The sequence below is a fragment of the Mauremys reevesii genome, linkage group 27 (genome assembly GCF_016161935.1).
Source record: "Mauremys reevesii isolate NIE-2019 linkage group 27, ASM1616193v1, whole genome shotgun sequence".
In the NCBI taxonomy this organism is placed as follows: Eukaryota; Metazoa; Chordata; order Testudines; family Geoemydidae; genus Mauremys; species Mauremys reevesii.
In genome coordinates, this window is record NC_052649.1 from 6,630,673 (window position 1) to 6,654,141 (window position 23,469).

At 55.5% G+C, this 23,469-nt stretch overlaps 3 protein-coding genes across 4 annotated transcripts in view; 1 reads left to right on the plus strand and 2 right to left on the minus strand.

Moving 5' to 3' along the window:
* Positions 1–1,058: 1,058 nt before the first annotated feature.
* MIEN1 (migration and invasion enhancer 1) lies at positions 1,059–5,262 on the minus strand. The gene is made up of 4 exons (XM_039516719.1): positions 5,103–5,262; positions 4,058–4,155; positions 2,905–2,981; positions 1,059–2,307 (listed from the first exon to the last, which is right to left on the minus strand). The coding sequence occupies exons 1-4, from the start codon at positions 5,159–5,161 to the stop codon at positions 2,224–2,226; spliced, it is 318 nt and encodes a 105-aa protein (XP_039372653.1). The 5' UTR covers positions 5,162–5,262; the 3' UTR covers positions 1,059–2,223.
* A 1,724-nt stretch (positions 5,263–6,986) lies between these two features.
* Positions 6,987–8,453, minus strand: LOC120392232 (zinc-binding protein A33-like). Its single transcript, XM_039516897.1, has one exon. It carries the CDS (start codon positions 8,328–8,330, stop codon positions 7,284–7,286), a length of 1,047 nt encoding a protein of 348 aa, XP_039372831.1. The 5' UTR covers positions 8,331–8,453; the 3' UTR covers positions 6,987–7,283.
* Positions 8,454–14,024: 5,571 nt separating this feature from the next.
* Positions 14,025–23,469, plus strand: part of GRB7 (growth factor receptor bound protein 7) — a 44,580-nt gene continuing 35,135 nt past the window's right edge. Inside the window, exons 1-2 of one of the 2 annotated variants that reach the window (XM_039516240.1) lie at positions 14,025–14,085; positions 18,749–18,839. In XM_039516240.1, the coding sequence (XP_039372174.1) occupies positions 18,767–18,839 (73 nt within the window). In that variant the 5' untranslated portion in view covers positions 14,025–14,085; positions 18,749–18,766. Of the gene's footprint in view, positions 14,086–18,069; positions 18,199–18,748; positions 18,840–23,469 lie in introns of those variants that run through there. The other variant, XM_039516239.1, reaches the window with a different exon arrangement.

Consider the following 23,469-nt stretch of genomic DNA (forward strand, 5'->3'; position numbering starts at 1 on the left):
TGTATGCACAATTTCTAAACACTAATTTAGGGCTGGTCTACACTAGAAAATTAGCTTGGTTTAACAACATCATTCAGGGGTGTTAAGCCGACCCAAGTCTCTGTGTAGACAGTGCTGCTTCCTCTCAGAGAGCTGGATTACCTAAAACGATGGGACAACCCCTCCCATCAGCGTAGGTAGTGTCTACACTGAAGCACTCAACAGTATGCTGTTACAGTGTGGACAAGGCCTAATCCTTCCACCCACAAGGAAAATCTCCTTTGAGTATCTACTGCAAAAACAGCACATTTGTATGTTGAGATAGCAAACGATGTAGAATTCTAGTGGAGACAAAGGCATAGGGAGTTTTTACCTGCATGGAGCTAGACCAGGTCAACCCCAGGGGGTACTGGGATTGACTTCGTCTAGCTGCATGCAGGTAAAAAACTACCTATGCCTTTTGTCTCCACTAGGATTTTACATCATTCACTATCTCAATGCACACGCACACACTTTTTTTTGGCAGTGAAGACAGCTTTATTTTATAGACTAACAGACGTTTTGCAGCATGAGCTTTCGTGGGTGAATACCCACTTCTTCGGATGCATCGTTTTGCATGCTGCAAAACGTCTGTTAGTCTATAAGGTGCCACAGGATTCTTTGCTGCTTCTACAGAACCAGACTAACACGGCTACCCCTCTGATACTTGAGCTTTATTTTACAAAGAGAACCTGAGGCAAAAGACCAACGGGCTGCCTTGAATGCAGATACACAGATGAAACGCAGAAGTGCTAATTATTCATCTAGCACAAGGCACCCACAAGCGCAAATATAACTGTTTTCTCTGAACAACAGGTACGTACCTTTCTAATCAAATGGGTTGCAATCCACAAGCGACACATTTTGTGCCACCCAGAGTTCCAGGTGACTGAAATCCATAAACAATATTCACCCTGAGCGCTACTGTAACCACAGCTAGAGTTTCAAAGCTTTCATAGCCCAGTGCACTGTACCCCTATCTTATAACACAGTGATAATCTCCCCGGTCATTTATACTCCCCAACAAAGTAAAAAGGAACAAGGTTTTACTGTGATTTTATTTACTACTGGCTTTTTTTTTTTTAAATACACAGTCTATAATAAATAGAATCACCCCCCTTAAAGCATAAATTAGACACAGGATAGCCAGAATTTCATTGGCACTGCCAGGTTCTTATCTTTAACACCAGCATTCTCTTAAGTCACTTAGCACTTTATCCTTTCGCTCATTCACCCCCTTGGCATTCAGTGTCAAAGGGCAAAGTCATGACAATAGAAAGTGAAAATTGGGTGTTAAACAGGAGGAATGGGGTGGAGTGGAGGGGGAAGTTTTCTGCAGGGAGCAGATGGGCAATTAGAAGACAGTCACTAATTATGGTTCTCACAGGAGAGAAAATAAGAAAGGGATTTTACTATCCAAAAACTGATGTCTAATTGATCCTGCTTTAGCACTGGTTTAAACAGTGACAAGGGTTGTGACAAGGGTTTTTTTAAATGATTAACAATAGTATTTAGCATTTAAGAACAATTCAGTTCTTCTCTAAAACCTTCTGATCCAAATCACCAGGTCTTCATAACCACTGTGGTCAGTTCTCTGCCCCAAAACACTGACTTTCTCATTTCCATATTACCACAGTGCTAAGCAAAACAGGCAGAGCTTTCTCAGTGCACTTAGAACTCCTGGTGGGGACTCCTGGTCTCTGGTTGACTCCACTCAACCTACCAGGATTTGAAGGGAGGCTGGCAGCAAGCCAATTAGTTGCCCATGTATGTGCTACAGCAATAGGAGAAACGAGGACATTTATGGAAAGGAAGAGGGGTAGAAAATGATGGAGTGGGGACGCTCTCCTCCTCCTCGGGGCTTGGGTGACTGTCTGGGGTTAGATGGCATACACAAAGTAATTCCAAAGTTTAGTCATTCCTACCCAACAGCAACATGTAGTAAGCTCTCAGCTAACCCATCCCCGGTCCCAAGTCACCTGATGTGATGCCATTCCCACAAGCCTCTTTGTACAGCCATGTTAGCGATTCAAGTTACCTTGATGTCTCTTCCACACATGACGCTGCCTGGCCATAGAGTAAGACAATTAAGCCAGAAGGCAGAGAGGAGCAAAGCAGCAAGGTAATGGGATTTCAGAGTGGATGGGCAGAGTTGAAGGTGATCAGAACATAAGGCCTGTAGTGACGAGGAGGGTGCTGCCGGGGCTACAGGATGACACAGGGGGGACGACTGTTGGTGATTTTTTCTAGCGGTTCCCCATTTCTGGCTCTTCTTATTGCTTCAATGAGCTAGAGAACAAGAGACAGAATGGAAAGGCATTAAACCCTCCATCAAAGATTCTCCCATAAGCCTCTAATGGAGAAGATTAACAGCCCTCTCCACACGCATGAGCCAAGATTACAGAAGCGTCTACTGATCTTGTGGGCTCAGCCTGAAACAGTTTCAAGGGCCGGACTTTCAGAAGTGTGATGCACCCCCCTTCTGAAAAATCAAGATATCTTAAAAGGTGTCTCAAGCCAGGCATCCAAAAATCACTACTCGTTTTTGAAAACGCTGGCCAAAGTTTCTAAGCTAAGTAATATTAGAGGCAGGCAACAGTTTGTGGTTTAAGCTGCACTAAAGCAGAGTTCAGGATGGTGTCTGAATTCTTGTTACAGGCAGCAGGGTTCTGATCGTAATAACATGCCCTTCAGTTTGAAACGTGCCTTGACACACTTTGAGGAGAGTAGCAAAGCCCTAGGATGAAGAAATGCCTTTGAAAAGCATGTCACTTCCAAAAATAGAAAGCTTCTCGGTCAGAAGGGGGTTGTTGTAAACAGGAGTGTCCCTATAGGCACATTCCACACAGGCTGATGCAAGGGTCAAGCTGGGATCTGGATACTTACATCCTTCTCATAAGGAAAGCCACCATTCTCTAGTTTGGAGAAGACAAGCTGCCCATTGATTTCAATTTCAAAGGTACCTTAAAAAAGAGTAAACACAACCGAGCTGTAACAATCCACAGACACTTCCAAACTACACTGATCAGTCCCACAGGATCACTTACTCAATGCTGAAGATCAGGGCATTCAGTCAGCTTAAGCACACAGACAGCAAACAAGGAAAAACATATCAAACTGAAGCTATATTATAAGCCTATGCTAGGCCTGTCTTAAAATATGTGCTTTTAATCCAAGGATCTCAAAGAGCTGCATAAAATGTCCTTCACCTCACCATAAGGTCAGGAACTATTATCCTCGCTTTACAGAAGAGGAAAGCAATCCACATGACTTGATCCTGGTCACCCAAAAGGCACGACATTCAGATACAGAACCTAGGAGTCCTGCTGTATTAGATTACACAGCTTCAAATCTGCAGTGAAGGATCAGTTTCTGTGTACAGTAATATCCCAGCATCCTCGTACAACTGAACCAACCTGAATAATGTTAAGTATCCTCTCCCCCATTAAGATTACTGCCCACATCACTTGGTCTGAGGCAGTGACCTTATCCGACAGCATGTGCTAAGCAGGGACAGACTGGGTCGTATGCATGTGTGATGCAGAGTCCCTTGTGATAAGACAAAACAGGTCTGTAGTGTAGCAAACACAAAGGTGATTCTTTATATGCACAGAGCTGTGTCCTGCCCAGGGCCCTAGAAGATGCAGATTCCAGCGGGTTGCTGGTGAAAGGGCATTCCACAGCCATGAATCTCAATCAAAAAAGCCCTGACCCTGGCTCCTGATGGTTTCACACTGAGATCCAGCACTTGCTGCATTCCTGTTGACTCCTATATTCTCAGTTGGCTGCAGAAAGAGGCAGTTCTTGTGGTTAGCAGGTCCTGGCCCAATGAGTTACCTATCCCATAGGAAAACCACATGTATGGGACCAAAGCTGTCTCCTCTCTTCTCCCACTTACTTTTAACCCCTTTCACCCTTGAATTATTTGCCAATATACAAGGTATGTCACCTAGGTGGCCTTTAGAGGACAAAGCTTTGAGGCTGCAAGGTTGGCATGGCAGCACCTAAGTAGTTATGAAAGTTTGGTGGAAAATCCTACCTTTCCCCCCGAGCCTGGATTCAATTTCTATATCTGGGTACTCTTCTTTCACTGCACTTGCCAATTCCAGGTATGTGGACTCAAACCCACAGGGCTCACTGATAAGAAAAGAAGAAAAACAGATGGTCAGAAAAGGCACACACAGGGTAAAGCTTTGGAGATGCTGAGAGTCTAACACATGGGGGAAGACGAATTTCAGTGCCACTGCTATACAGAGCAGAGATCTAGTGGGAGCTGAACTGTACAGCAACACGCAGAGAGGTTGGAATGGATATGGGGCATTCCCCCAAAGACCATCACCCCATCATATTCCCACTGAACCCCACATCCCCCTATGCATCCATTCCACTACAGTCCCCTCTCTGTGAGCTGCCAATAACTCCCATCTGCCTAATTTAGCCCACCACTAAACACTCCCTCACCACATTCCCTCCATGACAAGATCCCCTCTGCAGCCCCCTCAGAGCCCACACAGCCACCCACTTCTCCCAACAGCCCCCCACTGCTCCCAACAGCCCCCCCAGACCCCCATGGCTCCCAGCAGCCCCCCACTGCTCCCAGCAGCCCCCCCAGCCCCCACTGTTCCAGCAGCCCCCCCAACAGCCCCCAGCAGTCCCTAGAGCTCCCACAGCCCCACTGCTCCCAACAGCCTCCCAGAGCCCCCACGGCCCCCACTGCTCCCCACTGCTCCCAACAGCCCCCAGAGCCCCACTGCTCCCACAGCCCCAGAGCCCCCACGGCCCCCCACTGCTCCCAACAGCCCCCCCAGAGCCCCCACGGCCCCACTGCTCCCAACAGCCCCAGAGCCCCCACGGCCCCCAACAGCCCCAGCAGTCCCTAGAGCCCACACAGCCCCACTGCTCCCACCAGCCCCACTGCTCCCAGCAGCCCCCAGAGCCCCACTGCTCCCAGCAGCCCCCAGAGCCCCACTGCTCCCAGAGCCCACACAGCCCCTCTAGGACCCCACGACCCAGAGCACCCGGCCTAGAGCCCACAGCGCCCACAACCCCGGCTGGGGGCGGGACGGGACGGGCCGGGCTCTCACCAGTACTCCACCACGATGCGGACCCCGGCGGGCGCCGCCGGCTCCGACTCTTCGCTCATCGCGGCCCCACAGCCAGCGGGCCCGGCACCTCCCCGCTCAGCGCTTCCGGGTTCCCGGAACACGTGCAGGGGGCGCTTCCGGGATCCGCCCCGCCCTCCGCCGGCCCCGCGCTCTAGTGGCCCCTGGAGGCGAGGCGGGGAACTGCAGCCGCCGAGGCAGGCGGCCCGGGGCGGGGCGCTGCTGGGCACGAGCTCACCTGCCTGCGGGGCGGGGCGGGGCGGGGCTCGACCCCCATGGGGCTCGGCCCCCCCCCCAGGGGGCCCCTGGGGTCTGATCCCCCAACCCAGGGGCGCCCCCCCATAGGGACCGACCCCCCCCCGCCTAGGCACATCTGTCCCTTGTTTGTTTTGGGGAGACCCCCCCTCCCCGAACCCCCGGAGCAGGGGCCGGTTTTGTTTCCAGCCCCCCAAATCCCAGCCCGCTGCCCCCCCCCCCACGTGTGGCACCAGATCCAGGAGTCACGTGTCCAGCCGGTGCCGCCGGACGCTGACGTTTTCCACCAAACGGGAGGGGGCCCCGGGGGCCGGTTTCCCACCCGAGCGCCCGGTCGAAAAGGGGCCCTGGCGGCTCCGCTCAGCACCACCGACCGGGCCGTTAAAAGTCCGGGAACCAACCAATGGGAGCGGGGGGGGCTCCCGCAGCCCCCAGCCTTGAGTTCCCTCCTGCACCCCAAACCCCTCATTGCTGGCCCCACCCCAGAGCCTGCACCCCTCAGCCCAGAGCTCGAACCCTCTCCCACACCCCAACCCCTTGCCTCAACCCCCTCCCACATTCCAAATCCCTCGGCCCCACCCCCCAACCTGGAGCCCCCTCCTGCACCCCCAACCCCTCATCCCCAGCCCCACCCCAAAGCCTGCACCCCCAGCCAGAGCCCTCACCCACTTCCACACCCCAACTCCCTGCTCCAGCCTGGAGCCCCCTCCCACACCCTGAACCCCTCATTTCTGGCACCACCCCAGAGCCCGTCCCCAAGTTAGAGCCCTCACCCCCCCCTGCACCCCAACCCCTATCCCAGTCCAGTGAAAGTGAATGAGGGTGGGGGAGAGCGGGACGGGGAATGTAGTGAGTGGAGGGCAGGGCCTCTGGGAAGAGGCAGTGAAGGGGACAAGGCCTTGGGGAAGGGGTGGGGCTAGGGTGTTCAGTTTTGTGTGATTAGAAATTTGTCAACCCTACCAAATTGTACCGTCTTTCCAAGAACCATTTTTTCCATGACAAACTTTCACCCACTTGTAGCCCCTCTGGTTGGGACGTGCACTGGAGTGAGTGCAACCACCTCAGGACATCCATTTGAATTTCCCTAATGCATACAAGCCCCAGGAAATGTTTTGCTACCTCCAGCAATGACATTAGCCCGGCCACTGGTTGCGATTTTACAGTATTTGGTGGTTTTTCTTCAAGTCCCAGCTCCTAGAGTCAACTGATACTGCGAGAATCTCTGCTTTCAGTTTAAAAAAAAAAAGGGGGGGATGTTTCTAGCCCCGTGGCTGTGGAGAGCAGCTAAACATGGCCCCTAAAGGCCACACTGCTGGAAGCGAGATTAAACAACGCCCAAAGTTTTATTTTTTTTAAATCTCGTGCTTTTTAAGCCGATCTCATCATCTTTGGGGGCCTGATTCAGGATACTGGAATCTGTCGGGTCGGCGATACCGCCAGAAGCTCATTTGTCACATCAGGGCAGAGATTGGGGGCAGGGGGCTATGGGACATCACTACAGACGACGCAGGAGCTACACAAGGAAATCCAGGGATCCTACTCTTGCCCCAAACCCCACACAAATGAAACACTCCCAGATGTCACAGAGCTGCACTTAGTTTATTTCTCCTCTTTCCTTTCAGTGATTTGACACGTTCACTTCAGAGTTCACTTCTCAGCCAATCCAGACCCCTCATTTGCTTAGGGAACCAGGGTGGCAGAGGTCTCTATGCCAACAGGGACGCCGAGAGCGGGTTCGGGCCCCGGTGAAAAAAAATTTTTGGGCCCCCCGGCAAGGGCGGACCAGCTAAACAGGGCTGACGAAGCCGGGGAAGCCGGGCCCCCTTCCGGACCGCTGGGCCCCAGCAATTTGTACCAGCTTCCCCCCCGTCTTGTCGGCCCTGTATGCCAGCTCTCCCTCTCCCTGCTCTAATTGCACACCCGGAGAGGCTCATAATCCTGCTCAGCCAGCACCAGGCCGGGGCAGAAGAAAGGGTGCAACGGCTCCTGGAAGTTGCCTCTGAGGGTGCAGATCTCTGCCATGCACTCGGCGTCATAAAACCCTACCCTGCCGCTCTCGTAGTCCAGGCAAATGCCTACCTTGGTGGGGCTGGAATCCAGGGTCAGGAGGGCTGGGGGTGAGGACAGGGCATAGTAACGGTTGCCTGGTATCTTCCGAAGGGCCCAGTATCCATTTTCAGGGTTGAGATCTTCTGTTGCCTTGCGGTTGACCCAGTGGCTGGCTACCCCAATCACCCAGTTGCTTTTGCCCCCAACGCTCACCTCCCAGTAGTGCCTGCCTGAGCGGAAATCCTGAGAGCAGAGGACATAAAGACATGGCTCAAAGCGCTGGGGGCTCTCCAGGACAGCCTGGGTGCAGGGACCCAGTTTTGCCGATTTCAGGTCTTCGGAGAGCTGCAGATGCGAATGGGCTGTCTTAGGGTCCAGGGTGAGGCGCTCCAGTGCAGACCGCATCACATACCCCAGCATCCTTCTACAAACCACGTATGTCAGAGAAGGGCTGGAGAGGACCGTGGGCCTGTAGTGTCTCAGTTCCTTGCTGTGCCTGGTCAGCTCCGCCTTTAGATGATCCACCTGGCTATCAGCCATATCCATTAGGTACCCATCATGGTCCTCCACCTCACTCAGGTAATCTATTAGCTCCAGAACACAAGCTTCCCTCTTGGTGATGTCCGTCACCCTGTCCTTCAGGCCGCTGAGTACCTGCTTCTCTTCTTGGCCAATCTTGGCCATCACAGATTGCTCCTCAGCATACAGGAAGCTGTGCATCTTCCGGAAGTCCTCCATCACCTCCTCCCGAAGGGACTGCAGGCCACTCCGAGTAGCCTGGATCCTTTTCTTGTAGGAGCAACGGAGCTTTTCCACACCTTCCTGAGCCTCCAGGAAGTTACAGACCACGTCTTCCATTTCTTTGCCACCACTCTGCTCCACTGGATGCCTCTGAGGAGCCTCCATGGCAGAGCCACTGCCCTCCTTCCCTTCCCTCTGCTGCTTCAGCCGTACTGATGGGAATTTAGTGGTGGTATTTCCCCACAGCTGAATCTGCCAGCACTCTGGCAGGGTTGCACTTCCTCAAGACAACAGCTGTCCGTGCTGCACAGGAAGCAACGTACTGCAAAGCCCAGCCCCACTGGCACTGGGACAAGTCCCGGTTACCAGTTCTTCCCTGCAAAGAGCTTAAGTTTCAGTTTCCCTGGATGCAGTGGAAGGAGCCCGGCCAGGTGCTCATTGCTTGTGAAATCTGCTGGTGTTTGCCAAAGGCTGGAAACCTCTCCTTATCTACAGTACAAAGTCTGTTGTGGAATAAAGGCTGAGTTTGAAATGCCCACCAGGCCTACCATCTGAGCACATTTGGATTCTCTTACTGTGACATTCTATACCATGGAGGAGCGCCCTGTAACCCCCATATTCCTCATTTATATATAACTGTGATCTTGCATATGAAGCTGGCCATGTGAGGTATCAGGGGAAAGGTTATGATCTGCTGAAACCTGTTGTTCCATTGTATGTATATCATCCGTTCATATGAGGTTATGAGAATGTCCTGTATGGTTGTCACTAAAATATGCTGTGGGTCTGGGAGGTGCCCAGATACTAGCACTCCAGAGACCGTGACAAGGGAGGTAACCAATACCCGGGTGGGTGCTGAACAGAAATCACCAGCCACTGTCCAGCAAGGGAGCTACAATGCAATGACTCACCTGCATAAGGCCACACCGGTGGAATTCCTCAACCTTGCCTGGCCCACAAGCCATGCCCGGACTTGTGTTCTCCAAGCACATGAACTAAGATCATAGAACACAGCAGCACTGGCCACATGCTGGGCCTTTCTCCTGCCCCCCACCTACACTGCAAGCAACAAAGACACGGAGAAGACTGAAGACTCCAACAGAGGAGACAGGCCCAGGTTTAAGGGACAAACCTGTATATTAAGGACTGCGATATCCAGTGGGTGAGAAAAACGGCTTCCTCTAGATGCTGCCCAGTGTAATAGGGTTGAGAGTTTAGACTGCGGGCTTAGATTTTATTTATTTTGGTAACTAACTCTGAATTTTTGCCTATCACATATAACCACTTAAAATCTACCTTTTTTTTTTTCCTAGCAATACACTTCTTTTACGATTTATCTTTACCGGTGAGTTTGTATGAAGTGTGTGGCAAACCTGCTCAGGTTTTGGGAAGGCGGGTGTATACCCACTTAATAATTATTCCAATTAATAAATTTGCACTGCTTGTCTTGAGCAGTGCGGGACGGTATATTCCTGAGATACAAGGCTGGGAGCTGGGGGGATGTGGCTGGTGCCTTTCTCTGTGTGATTCATGAGTGGCTCTGGGAGCAGTCGTGCAATCTAGCAGGGTGCTGGGTCTCCACGTGCGGTTGTGCTGAGTGATCCCAGCGCCTGGAGGGGTTTGCTGCTGGTCACTAGCAAAGCATTGTGGAGGACAGCCCAGGCTGGAGAGTTAAGGGGGCATAGAGGTCCCATGGTCCCAGGCTGCACCCCGGGGATCCCCGTCACACTCACCTCTCTCTCACCCTAATGCCTCCTGTTCTGTGAGTACGTGAAATCTCCACAGCAAGGCAGCATCGAGGCCAGATTTATTTTGCACTAAACATAGGTTCTGCTGGGCGTGGGACGAAGCTGCCTCAAGTAGCAATTGCGCACAGTGCAAAAGGCGGAAGATAAGGAGGAATCCAGCTAAATTTTTAAAACCAGTGGCCAGGGGTGGATTCTTCAAGCCACGGGCTGCCTCAGCTGGCTGCTGTTTGCCTCTGGAGTAGGTGGAGTTGTGATCAGTTACAACAGGCTGAAGATACCCTGCTCTGGGCAGATGGTCCGTTATCAGGGGCGGCTCTAGACATTTTGTCGCCCCAAGCACAGAGGGTCTGCTGGTCCCGCCTGCGGGAGGTCCGCCGAAGCCGCGGGACCAGCGGACCCTCTGCAGGCAAGCTGCCGAAGGCACCCTGCCTGCCGCCCTAGCGGTGACTGGCAAAGCGCCCCCCGCGGCTTGTCGCCCCAGGCACGCGCTTGGATCGCTGGTGCCTGGAGCCGCCCCTGTCCGTTATACAGGGTGCAGAGATAGTGACACTGTCCATAGGTGCATAGATCTGAAAGCCAGAAGGGACCTTTTGATCATCTCATCTGACCCCTGCATAAGAGAGGCCAGAGAATCTCACCCCATTACCCCTAAACTGAGCCCAGTCATTTGGGTAAACATCTTCCAGAAAGGCAGCCAGTGTGGAATTGGAAGCGCCATGAGATGGAGGATCCACCTCTCTCTCGCCCTGCAGGTTGGTAAATCTGTGGTGGCGCCTGGAGTTGCAGATCCAGCTCTGAGATTATAAAGACAGAGGAGAGAAAACAGCACATCAGTGGCCTTGGCGTTTCGCACCGGGGGGGCAGCAGAGCTTGTCAGGGACGGGGCTGGAACAATTTGTATGGTGCAGCTGCTGACAGCCATTGAACTGAACCCTCACCCCTGTACATGGCAGGAGCCCTCATATGCGGTTGCTGCTCTTACTTCTGTACCCCAGCCTTCCCCATGCTCCCAGGCCCAGGCCCCAGATTTTACACCTCACTTGAGCCGGTGGAGGGATGGGAGGTGTCAAGGGAGGCCTCGCCCCTCCCCGAGAGTGAGGGGAATGAGCTATGCTGCTGGCCCACCATGATCTCCAGGGTTTAGATTAACCCTACGGGAGACCTTGATCCGCTGGTCCCTGGGTCTGTCCTGAGCCAGGATCAGTGTCCTGCAAAGCCAAGGTACAAACCAGTGAGCACCCCCCGAGCTTCCCCCAGCTCCCCCGCGCCCCGTGTCAGCACAATGGCTGGAGGGGGCCACCCCACTGGAGTGCAGCTGCCCTTGTTAGAAATGAAAGCCCCACGCAGGGCAGGGTGAGGTACCAGAGGAGAGCGGTGATGCCGTTAACCCTCTCCTTGCCGCAGCGCTCTGTAGAAGGCAGGGAGGCAGCGCTGGCGGCCAATATGTTTGGCAGCAGGCTGAAGGTGCCAGGATGCCCTTGGGTCCAGGGTGCTGGAAAAACCAGGCTGACACTGATTGGTAGGCCTGCATGCAAGCAGCAGGGTGCTCGGTGGTGTCTTGGGGCAGATCAGGGTGCCTCCCTGCCCCCACTGCTCTTCAGTGTGCCACTTCCAGCCAGGGTTTCCTGCCAGCAAGGAATACCTGAGTGCTTACGTCCTGCCTCCCTTCACCCGCCGGCGGACAGAAATAGCTCATGACATGGCTTGGCACCAGGTGGAGTCTGCAGATCCGGGGGTAAGTGCTGCTCCACACGTCAGCACATGAGAATTCCAGCGTGCAACAGAACAACTGGCGTCTCCTTTATTCTGGTTGTGAAGGGAGAAGGAAGGGAGCCCAGGGGCAGGCAGGTGCAGAGGCCGGCGAGCCGGAGCCGGGGGAGGTCCCGGCTCAGCGCTGGTCTTGTCACTATTTGAAACATCCAGCCCTGTCATCACACAAGTGTGAAGTGTACGGGGCCCTCGCTGCGGCTGCGTGTGTGCAGGGCTGGAAGGGAGCTGCCCGCTCGGCCGCCAGCTGAGTCATTTCGGAACTGGGGCTGGAGCTGGGCAGATGGCAGTAAAGCTTGGGCCCCCGGAGCCCGCCCTTGTTAATGGGGCCGTTTGCCAATTAAAGAGGGGAAGAGGAAAGGAGGGGGGAGGCAGCCTGTGAAAGCCACGTGGAGGGCACTGGGATTTAGCCCAAGAGCTGCAGCAACGGGGTGGGGGAACCCTGGGAAGGCGTCGGGTGGAAGCCACAGAAGAGCATCCGCTCCGGGAGAGATGAATCGGGTTATGCAAGACAGCAGGCTGCTCCACTGGAAGAAGGCCGTGGGGGTGGTCTTCTGCTGCGCCTGCCTTGGCAAGCGGAGCTCCCCAGGGAAGGCACAGGCGTACCCTGAGCAGAATAGGACACTCAGCCTGACCTCCCACCGCAAGGTAACTGCTTCCTCCCCAAGGGGCCATCTCCTCTCTGCAGCACAGGGTCCCACCTGCTCCTAGAGTAGACACTCGCAGCACCACAGGGGCAGCGCAAGGGACAGCCTTGGGAGCTTCTGGGCCTGCTGCCTGCTGGCCTGGGGACCCAGCCCTGCCAGTGTCAGCGTGTAAATCTTTTGCATGTGCACGTGGCTGTGTGTGCATGCACAAATATGTGTGCCTGGGTGTGTGCACGGGTGCATGTGTCTGTGTGGAGGTGCATGCATGCACTAATGTGTGTGCATGCGTGTATGCATGCAAATATGTACACACTTGTGTACATGCTTGTGCACCCACACAGCAACTGGCACGTGTAGGTGCAGAGGTGTGGGCTGAGCCCTGGGCTGGGAGCCAGGAGTTCTAATCCCACCTCAGACACCTGTGTTGGGCAAATCACGTCTCTTCTCCATGCCTCAGTTTCTCCACCTGTACAATGGAGGGAGGTGGGGATTCACGGGCCCAGTGTGTCCCTGAATTCAGGACAGTAGCTCTAAAGTTCTTTGTAGCTCGATGGGGCCACAGACGAAGTGCGCGTGTGCACTGTGTGCCACGCTCCTGCCCACCCCACAGCAGTTCCGGCGCCACATCGGCAGGGCTCTCACAGCCCCAGCCAGCTCCTGGTGCCATCAGTAGCACCCCCTCCTCCCTTCTCCATGGAGTCCAGTGGGAGCAGGATCTCCACTGCAAGGCACTGGCTAAGCACCTCAGCAGGTGCATGTGGAGAGACTAGTTAGCAGCCACTGACGGTGCTGGCACATAAGGATGCAAGCCCAGATCCAGCATAGTAACAATCCCCACCTCAGAACCAAATCTCAAACCTTCTCCGGCTCCCTGCTCCTCCAGCGTCCTTGAATTTAGCCCCACCTCCCATCACAAGAGGCGGCTCCTTCATGAGCTCCCAGAATTCAGAGGCAGGTGTCCCAGGCATAGATAGTGTCAGCCCCCTGGCCTCCTTCCAGCCTCTCTGCATCCCCTCCTCCTCACCTCTCCCTCTGCTGCCTGCCATGGGATCCGCTGTCTGGCCCCTCCAGGATTGTCGCCTCTGGCCGTCTCGCCCAGTGGTGCGTTGGTCCCGCACGGCTGCGGCTTTGGGCAGACGTCTGGAGTCCCTCACTCTGGGGGAGAACTCGCGTGTGTGTGTACACGGAGGGGGGTTCAGTGTGCATGGAGGAGGGGCGACAGGCGTGCACGGTGCTGAGGGGAACGGCTAGGCATAGGGTTGTCCTGGCCGCTAGCGGGAGTGCTGTGGCCTGCTCTCGTTTGGCCCAGGAACCTGGGGCCCCAGGCTGTAGGAGCTGGGACCCAGGGATGCGTGGGAGTGGGTCTGCACTGGGCCCAGAGGGGTCAGGCCTGCACAGGGGGCCTGTGGAGTGCAGACATCCCGGGGAGGCTCTGGCCAGGCCTGCCCTCCGCCTGGCAGGGCCGGTGGTAACGGCACATTGTGCTGCTGATTTACTGACCTCTGTCAGGGGGCTTCTCAGAGCTCCGGGGGACCTGCAGCGGCCAGCGCTGCCCAGTGCAGCAGATCAGCCGCTGAGCCGAAGCCGGTAACCCAGGCTCCCTTTCTCTCTCCTGCTCCATGCCCACCTATGGCATCGACCCTCGCTGCCAGCTCGCTCCGCTGCGGCATCAGGCTGCTGCCGTCCTCCTCACCCCGTGCCCTTGTCCACGGTCTCTGATGGCCCTGCGCATCAAAAAGAGCAGCCGCCCTAGGCCAGGTACAGAGAGCAGCCCAGAGTCCATTCCCACAAGCCACACCGACCACGAGGGCCAAAGCCGGCGGCAGGCCCCACATTGCCAAGCCCCAGCTCCCCCCAGTCCCTGCATGGTCCTGCCGGATTGCCAATGACCAGGGGGACTGCGAGTTTGCTGCCACCGGACCCACGCGGCGGGTGCGTCTACACTGCAGAAACAGAGGGGTTTTTACCTCAGGTTAAAGCAGCAGGGAGGATGCAGCACTGCAGCTTTGAATCGGGGTTAGCAGCTTGTTCAAGCCCAGGTTGCCGTCCAGGCTCTGCTATTTTAAGCGGTGTTAAGAACACCCCTCCGTTTCCAGTGTAGACAAATCCCTTGTGGGCTAGAGCCGGGCCAGAGCCCCTGCTCCTGGGTGTGACGGGGGCCAACGCAACGCAAAGCCAGCCGAACGTGGCTGCTGTCTGAGCCAGCGGACTCGGACTAAGAAGCCCATGTGGCCCCGGCTCTCAGGCCTTAGCTAGGGCCTTAGCGAGAGCGGGGTGGGGCGCGGAAGGGAGGAGAAATAACAGCCTGGGATGCAGACTGGCTCTGATGCACCGCAGCCCCTGCTCGCCATGCCTGGCCCGCGGCTGCTCCCGGCCCCTGGGGGATTGGTGCTCCATGCTGCTGTGTCCTGTTGGGTTTTTCCCCGGGATGGCCGGGCTTGCGAAGGCGCCTGGAAACGCTGCTATCCTGAACATTCCTGGAAAGCAGTTTTCTGTTCCTGGAAACCTAAGCTCAGCCTCTGTGCTGCGCGGGGATGGGAGGCGGCAGCAGCCAAGCCAGCGCTGTAATTGTACAGCTATGAACGGCTTTTTCTTTCCTCGGGATGCCAGGACTGACTCTCCCTGCTGGACAGAGCAGGCTGGCAGCACCGGCCTCCAAAGGAACCCAGATCTCACTGCTGCTTTGCCAGCGGGACCATTCGCCTGAGAATCTTGGGGGAGCTTAGGAGAGTAAAATGGCAGCTCCTGTCAATCCAAACCACTGGGGCCCTTGGGGGAGGAGGACTGGAGTGGTGGAGGAACCCCACTCTGTTCAATTTGGGGTGACTCCTGCCCCCTTCTGGGGATTGTAGGAAAAATCCTCATTCATCGTCACTGCTCCAATCCAGCCTCAGTCCTGATTGTGCCCCCATCTACTGGTCCAGCCAGATCTCTTCTCCTTGCGCAGGACTTTGGGACAGGGAGAGAGTCATAGATCTCCTCTCATTTCAGCCTGTTTGAATCCCGCCTGGATGCCAGCGCCGCTTGGATGCTCATGGCACTGCTTTTTAGAGCATGTGATCTTTGGTCGTGGTAATGGGACAGTCAGTGAAATTAGAAGGCAGAAATTTAAAACTGATTAAAGGAAATACTTTTTTCAGATGAAGTATGGTTAGCCGGTGGGACTCCCTGCCACATGATGTCAATGAGCTTAGCAGGATTTTAAAAAGGGACTGGGCATTTACATAGAGAACAAGAATATCCAGCAGTAGAACAGAAAGGAGTAAAAATAACCAGGAGGAGACTTTGAATGGGAAATAAACCTGCCGGCTTCAGGGTGCAAGACAGCCTCTAACTGATGGGGGTTATTCCATAAGTGACCACTGGGGGGGGGGTCTCATGCCTGATGTTGGGCCCTGTTGGAGCCGGGGTACTGAATTAACTGAACCCTGGTCTGCAAATTAACTCCATGCAAGAGCCCTGCTCAAAGTGGCAACCCTGGCTCTGAAATTCCTCTTCCCAAATATTAAATTAGCCCTGGTGAAACTAAAGGCTCCCTGGAGACTAGGGGGGCTTAATTATCCACAGAACTTCCTCCAGGCCTTGCCCTGGGCTCATTTGAACCTTGACCTCCCTACTGAGACTCTCCAGGAGGCGGGTGACAAGGACTGGGATGTGGCTGCGGGCCCACCTGGGAACTGAGCCGAGCCCTGCCCCAGCTCATGTCATGCTGACCACCGAGGAACCTTTAACTCCATCTCCCTATCTCAGCCCCCCTCTGAAGGAACATGTACACCCCTCTTCTCCCTTAGCAGCAGGCTGGCTAATCTAGTCAGGTTCTTATCCTGCCCCCGTCACCGGTACCTGAGCACCTTCCCCCCGTGCACAAAGCAACACGGCTAACATCCGCCCCGTGTGGTTCCTTCTCTCTTCCCCACTGCCTGGGGGTGTCTTGGGCCTGACGTGGCCTGTTTGGGCAGGCTTTGGGCAGGGAACGGCCATGCTGCTCTGTGCAGAGATCAGCGAGTACAGCTCACAGAAGTGCCTGCTGCCCCGGGAGCCAAAGGCGGGGAGATCTGGGGTGGCTCTTGGCTCCCATGGGAGTTCGTTCCAGTCTGAGACTGGCCCCCAAGAAAGCTCTGCTGCCTGCACAGACAAGCTCCTAGCGGCCTTCCAGCCAGCGCCCTGGGCCCTTAGGTAGGACACCTGGGTTCAGGCCCTGTTTGGCCTCTTGCTCTGCTGAGCTGGGAGTGGAGGCAGCTGTCTCCTTGGGGAGCAGAGAACCGTAGGTTGCTCTGCAGTACCCTCTGGTGGACTTTCCTGACAGTGTCAGACGTCTGCCAGGGGGCTTCAAGCCCACAGGGAAGCAGAGATGAGGTGACGCTTGTAGGGTGGGTGGGATGTTCAGACAGGGACCCTAGCCTGGGAACAGGCAGTCACAAATCATTGGGTGATTAACCCCGAGTTCCTATCCCTACAAGTCTGTGCGAATTGGCCACTATAAAAGCCAGGGCTGGCACTCACAGACAATTAACGACCACAGTCCCTTGCTAGGCAGGCAGGTAAATACCCTCAGCCCCAGTTTACAAATTGGGAAACTGAGGCACAAAGGGGTAGGGGAAGAGATTTGCCCAAGATCCACATCAGAAAGTCAGTGATGGGGCCAGGAATGGAACCAATCTCTCCCCACCTGATGGCTGCAGGGTTAACATACAAGGAGAATGCACGACAGTGAAACCAACCTGAGACCTACAGCTAAAGAGACCACCTTATGGATCCCACAGCCGTCCCAGCGCCTTTTATCAGTGCCTACTAAAGCCAGCTGGCTGAGTTAAAAAAAAAAAAAGAAAGAAAATCCAGCTCCTCCTCCATGGACGCTCCTGGTGCTTTCCCTAATCAGAGGGGTTTGCTTCTGCATTCTTCGCCAAGCTAGTCTCTCCCCATCGCTACTTTTAGTTTTCACCCCACCTCCCCAGAGGTGGCTGCATCCTCAGTTGTTCTGTATACAACCTGTGCTGCAGACTGGATCTTTCACAGTGAAAGGCACTATACAAATGTTAACATTTAGGTTTCAATCTGGTCCCCAGCAGGGAACAAATGTGAGATTTTGCAGGATTAGCTAGAATCTTATTAGCTTCCCAAGAAAAACTCACAGAGTTAAATTAACTCATTGCTTAAAATGGAATTTATTATAGGCCGACTTTACTGCTCCTTTTGGCTCTGGCTGGGGGCCTGCGTTCAGGATGGAGTTTAATCTAGTGAGAGCAGGTGATTAGGAACCAGGACTCCTAGGATCTATTCCCAGCTATGTGAGGGAGTGTTGCCAAGTGAGGTGGAGGGTCACAGGTTTGGCTGGCAGAATTTCTGCTGTTCCCAGGTCTGCCACTAACTCACTTTGTGGCCACACGCAAGTCACGTCAATGCGCTGTGCCTCAGTTTCCCCTGCTACAAAGTTAAGATACTGATCTCAGCCTCGAAGGATGGGCAGTCTTTGAGGCTGGATTAATTCACGGTCAATAAGCAAGATGAGATTCTCTGATTAAAGATATTTGTTGGCAGTTAAAACACGTGTCCTCGCTGGGGGTCTAGAAAGGCGTGTGCCCCAACTCACAGCAGAAAACGCAGAGGGCACATCAAGAGCTTGTGTGTGTGTGTGGGGGGGGGTTGCTGTGCAGATGCAGTGCACAGGATCCCTCTTCTTCAGTCTCTCTTTCCCTTTCTGCACAAAGCCAGCAGCAGCAGCGAGCTATAGCTGGGAAATTACAGCAAAGCAAGAGCCCAGATAAGGCTCCCAGCTGGGGCCGGTGGTTTGGAACAGAAATGGTCATAACTGCTAGGAGAGGACAAGAGGACGCGGAAGGGGAGCGCTAGGAGGTGGGCGCCATGGGCGAGGTAGGGTGGGCTCATTGCCCCTGACGGATGGGGGATTCTAGTCTCTCACTTTACTGCTAATTCTCTTTGGGGGGGGGGCCTGGTCAGTGGGTCCCTCAGGCCCACTCTTGGGGGTCCTGGCACTGATTTCAGGGTCACTGCTGTTTATAGGCGATTGGCACCAGGGAGGGAAAAGGGGGTGTCGCATACAATGCCATAGCCAACACCATGGTGGGGGGGGGGAGAAGAGCCTTTCACCGGCAGGGCCTGGTGGGATGCAGTGACAGTCTAAGAGCAATGCCCAGACACCATGGTGATGGGTGCAGTATAAGAATCTAGACAGCCAGAGGGGGGCGCTCCCCCGTCGCCGGCACTAACCACTCCCCTCACTGGTAGTGAAGCTGAGGGCTGCCTGGGCCACAGAAGCTCTGGGCTCATGGGGGTTGGGGGAGCTTTTTGCACCGCTGTTCGCACTTGGTGGCTCTCCCACTGGGTGCCCGGTGTTCTCCCGGCTCCCCGGGTGCGGCTGCGTGTGCTGGGGCTGAGGGACCCTTCCTGTCCTCTCCCACAGGAGAATGTGGAGCTGGGGATGTCGGGGCGCAGGATTCGGGCCTGGATCCGAGGGAGATCGCTCCGCCTCGCCGCTCAGAGGCAGGGGAAAGGTAGGGAACGCCCCGCCGCACGTGGCCAGGGCCGGATTTCCAATTAGGCACAGGAGGCACGTGCCTCGGGGCACCTAAAAGTTAAAAGTGGGTTAAAAGTTTCATTTTTTTATGGAAAACACAAAGGTCAGCTATAGGCGTTGGGGGGGGGAAGGGGGGGCACTGAAGATGGCACCTAGGGCATAAATCCAGCCCTGCATGTGGCTTGGCCTCCCTGCCAGTGACAAACCCACAGGAGCCGAACGACCCTCCTGCAAAACAGGGTCCCAAGGAGCCTCACAACTCCCCCACGTGGCGGCTCACCGTCACCTTCCCTGCCCCACGCATGGGGAAACGGGGCTGGGGCTAGAACCCAGGTAGCCTGGCTCCCAGCCCCCCCACAAGCGCTGTGTTCTCCCTAGAGAGCACCAGATGCTGCTCCCTGCCACCCTCGCCGGCCAGCCCAGCTCCTGGCTCTGGGCACTGCAATCCCACAGTGCCAGGCGAGTCTGTCCCACCCATGGGGGACTGTTGCTAAGAGACGGCTCAGGAGCGTTTCAGGCAGCACTGTGGCAGAGGCCGTCCTCGGAGGGCCGCTGGTTGGGGGCGGCGCCGGGGTCCGAAACTCCGAGAACGTGAAAAGGTGCCTACGGGCCTAGTGATAACCCACAGCTAGAGGGCCAGAGCTACCTAGAGAAATATCCATCTCTCCACCCCCGTCCACACCCATCCACTCAAGTGATTGATTTCTAAGGCTCCCAGCGTGCTCATCCTCACCATCTTACTGTTCTGACGCCAACAGCCACAATCTCTCATCGCTCACGTTTCGACGGCTTCGGTCTCTTCCGTCCCCGTGGGTCCCAAAGCCGTTTGCACCCACAGGAATCACTTGGCCTGCCTGTGGGCTGGGTGGGGACAAGACAGCTGTTCAACCGCGCACTGTCGCACGGAGCGGCAGCGCGGGACAGGACATGAGGACAAACGGATCGGGGCGAGGTACCTTGGCAGAGCTGGGTATATAGGGGAAGCCGGAGGTCAGGACAGACGGAGGGATATTGGCAGAGCCCAGGGCTGGAAGATCAATGCAGGGGAATACGGGGTAGGACTGAGGGGCATCAGCAGAGACGTGTGCATGTATCTGGGAAGGCTGCTTTCAGTGATCGGATTAAACTCCGTCGAACCTGGTGCACGCCACAGCAAGGCTGCAGCGACAGGGGATGGAGGGGGACGTCGGTGACCCCATCGCACTCCCTGGAGGAGCGGCCCAGCTGATGGTCCCATTGCTGGGGACCCTGCTTTCAAACGCCCAGTTAGTGATCTAATCCAGCTCCCATGCTGGGCGCAGGCCTCTGTCGAGTCCGGTGCCACCTGGCGGGAAGTCTGTGTGATTGCAAGACTTGGGTAAAAGCAAGAGGAGGCTGTTTATAGACAGGAATCAAGTCTGACCTCGGGCCACAGATGGCTTCACAGCCATCACTGCACTGCCGCCATTGCCATGCAGACCAGCAGGGCAATGGTTAGAGGCAGAACCCAGAACCTCTTGCTCCACAGCCCGAGCCTCCTCCCAAGGGTGCTAAAGGAGCACACCAATGTGGCTACACGGGAGACCCAGTGGAGTGAGTGCGGCGCTGGGATGTCTTGAGTTCTAATCCCAGCTCAGGACTGACAGCCAGGACTCCTGGGTTCTATTCCCAACTCTGTGATGTGGGACAAGTCCCTTCTGCCTCAGTTTCCCCACCTGTGAAAGGGGGATCAATGTCCTGACTCCACTCCCAGCGACAGGGGCAGGGGGTTAACAGGCCAAGAGCAGGCCAAGAGCAGCCTGGGCGAATGGGAGAGGCAGCATGAATGAGAGATGGGGAATTTACAGGGCTTGTTCCCTTCCCCTCCTGATGGGAGCCCCAACACCCTCAGGGGAGGAGGAAGCTGCAGCAGATGCTGGATTGCAGCTGATTTATTGAGCAGAGGGTCTGCTTGAGTTCTGGGAGTATTACACATGCTTAGAGACTGCTGGGTGCTGCATCTACATGGGACAGTCCCTTCCCCCAAAGAGCTGACTAAGCAGGAAGATCATTATCCCCCTTTAAATGGGGGGGGGGGGGAACTGAGGCACTGAGCAGGGCCATGACTAGCCCAAGTTCTCACAGGGCATCTGGAACAGAAGTAGGAACTGAACCTAGGTTTCCAGAGTCCCAGCCTAGGGCTATAACCAGCATCAGTACGTGCGAGGGCCAAGCCTGGGATGCTGACTCAGCACCTGGCAGGCGGCACTGGCTGGTCAGGCTGATTGACCAATTCCTGCCTGCCCTGCGTCTTCTCAGCAAGCCATTTCTCAGGCTGGTGGAGCAGCCTCATCCCCAACTGACGATGAGGGTGGAGTAGGAGGGGGCGGTTTTAGCTGATCTCTGTGGCTTGTGTCCAGGGGAAGGGGGCAGACGCTGAGGTAAGGCTGGTGCTCCGGATACGGTCACTGGGCTGGGCAGCGCGGCCAGAGCTGGGAGGGTCCCAAACTGGCCAGATGTAGGGCTGACTGTTTCTCGGAAGAAGGGATGGTGGTTTGTGGTTAAGGGCCAGCACTGAGCCTCCAGTCTCCGGGCTCTATTCCTAGCTAGCTCTGGAAAGAGAGCGGTTCCTAGCGCATCACAGCAGGGGACTGCGAGTCCAGGACTTCTAGGATTTCTGACTTAGCTGCAGCTTCTCTGTGGCCAAGTCGCCTGGCCTGGGAAGTAGGACCCCTGGGTTCTATTGCCAGTTCTCTATGCTAGGTCCCTTATTGTTAATTATTTGAACTGAGGTGGCAGCTAGGAGCCCCAGTAATGGGCCAGGTGCTATGCAAACATATCCATGCCTCAGTTTCCCTATCTGTAAAATAATGAGCAGTATGACCCTCCCCTCTTTCCCAGCAGAAGGCTGAATAATGCTTGTAAAGTGCTTAGAGATCCTGCCACAGAAGAGTCAGCTATTACCCTCTAGACGAGAGGCTCCACTCTCCTGCCGAAGGCGGAAAGTACTGCCAGCTGCTGTCGTTAGGACACGGGTCTCGCCTAAGCACTGCTTTCCAGGCTATGCTTCTCCCCAGCAGGGCGTTGGCGCAGAGAGCCGAGAGATTGCTTGCTTGAGGCTGTGTGTGCTGGCAGATCGCCCAGAGAGGGTTAGTATGCTGTCCTCGCTGCTCTGGACAGGGGCTTCCTTGGAAGGGACGTTCCAGACTCAGAAAGGGGCGTCAGCATGAATCCATCTGCGCAGGGACCAGCGAGGAATCCTGACCTACTCCCCACACTCGAAAGGGCAGCACTGAGCAACTGCCCCAATGCAATATGTGCAACCCCACCCCTCCTCTCCAGGCTCAGGCATCTGCAGGAGCAGGGTGACAGGCCTCCTGGTGCTGCAGGAGCAGCAGTACCAGGCGGGATGGAGCAGTGCTTGGAGCCAGCATGGCTGGGAGGACAGGACTCCGGGTTAGGTTCCTGCCAGGAAATCCGGCTGCTAGAGTCCGGCTCTGTATCCACTGGGTGCCACGATTTGTGGAGCATTTTGTCAAAGGATCTGGCCAGCTCGGTGTGCTCTGGATTATTGCTTATTATTCATGTTGCAGCAGAACGCAGAGTACCCAGCTGCATAGCCAGGCACTGCACAGATGCCTAGGGCGAGACAGTCCCTGTCCCAAACTGCTGACAGTCTGAACAGACCAGGGAGACACAGGGCGGGAGGGGAAACTGAGGCACTGACTTCTGCATTGTCATGGATTGTCCAGGCATTGCACAGAATTAACAGCCAAAGCCTGAGTCCCTGTCCCCATGTTGCTGTCCTGACCCCAGTGCAGGGGAAACCGAGGCACAGAGCAGAAAAGCGACTTGTCTGAGACAAGATTGAGGGGGGCAAAGCCAGGATCAGCACTTGAGACAGCCTGAACACCCCGATGGGCCTAGCCCGCAGAGCTGGGGCCAGGTGTTGGCAATGGACACGCAGGGGATGGGGCCGCCTCCCCCAGTGAAGGACGATGGCGGCTTCAGCAGCATTCCCTGTCCCCACCCAAGCCCTCTCCTCCAGCTGCAGGAGAAGTGGGAAATGTGTCCTGCAGAGCCCTGGGTGAGTGGGTGGGGGTCTTTTTTAGCTCTGACGTCTCCCCATCCGTCACAGTTGTTTCTTCCACGGCCGGGGTTGAGAGAGGACAGCGTGGGGGGGGGCACTGATTGTGTTTTGAATTTTGAACATTAATCCCTGCACGTTGCACAAGAGTCTGGTGGAAAATGCTGTCCCAGCATTTTGTCAGGATTTACGACTCTGCTGCTGCTGCTGGCTGGGCACACACACAAAATCTCTCTGTGCAGAGCACCAGCTACCTGGAGGGGGCGCCACTGCAGCAGCCAAGGCTCCTGGGCAGGAGCATGTGTGGGCACAAACAGCCCGTCTGCATGCAAGCCAATATTGTGTATGCCCACAATGCACCCGTGTACACCACGCATACTCAGACCTGCACTCCGCACAGTCATCCTGCACAAGACTATAGCACGGCTCAGAAAAGAACTAGATAAGTTCATGCAGGATAGGTCCACCATGTGTCCCTAGCCTCTGTTTGCCAGAAGCTGGGAATGGGCGACAGGGGATGGATCTCTTGATGATTCCCTGTTCTGTTCATTCCCTCTGGGGC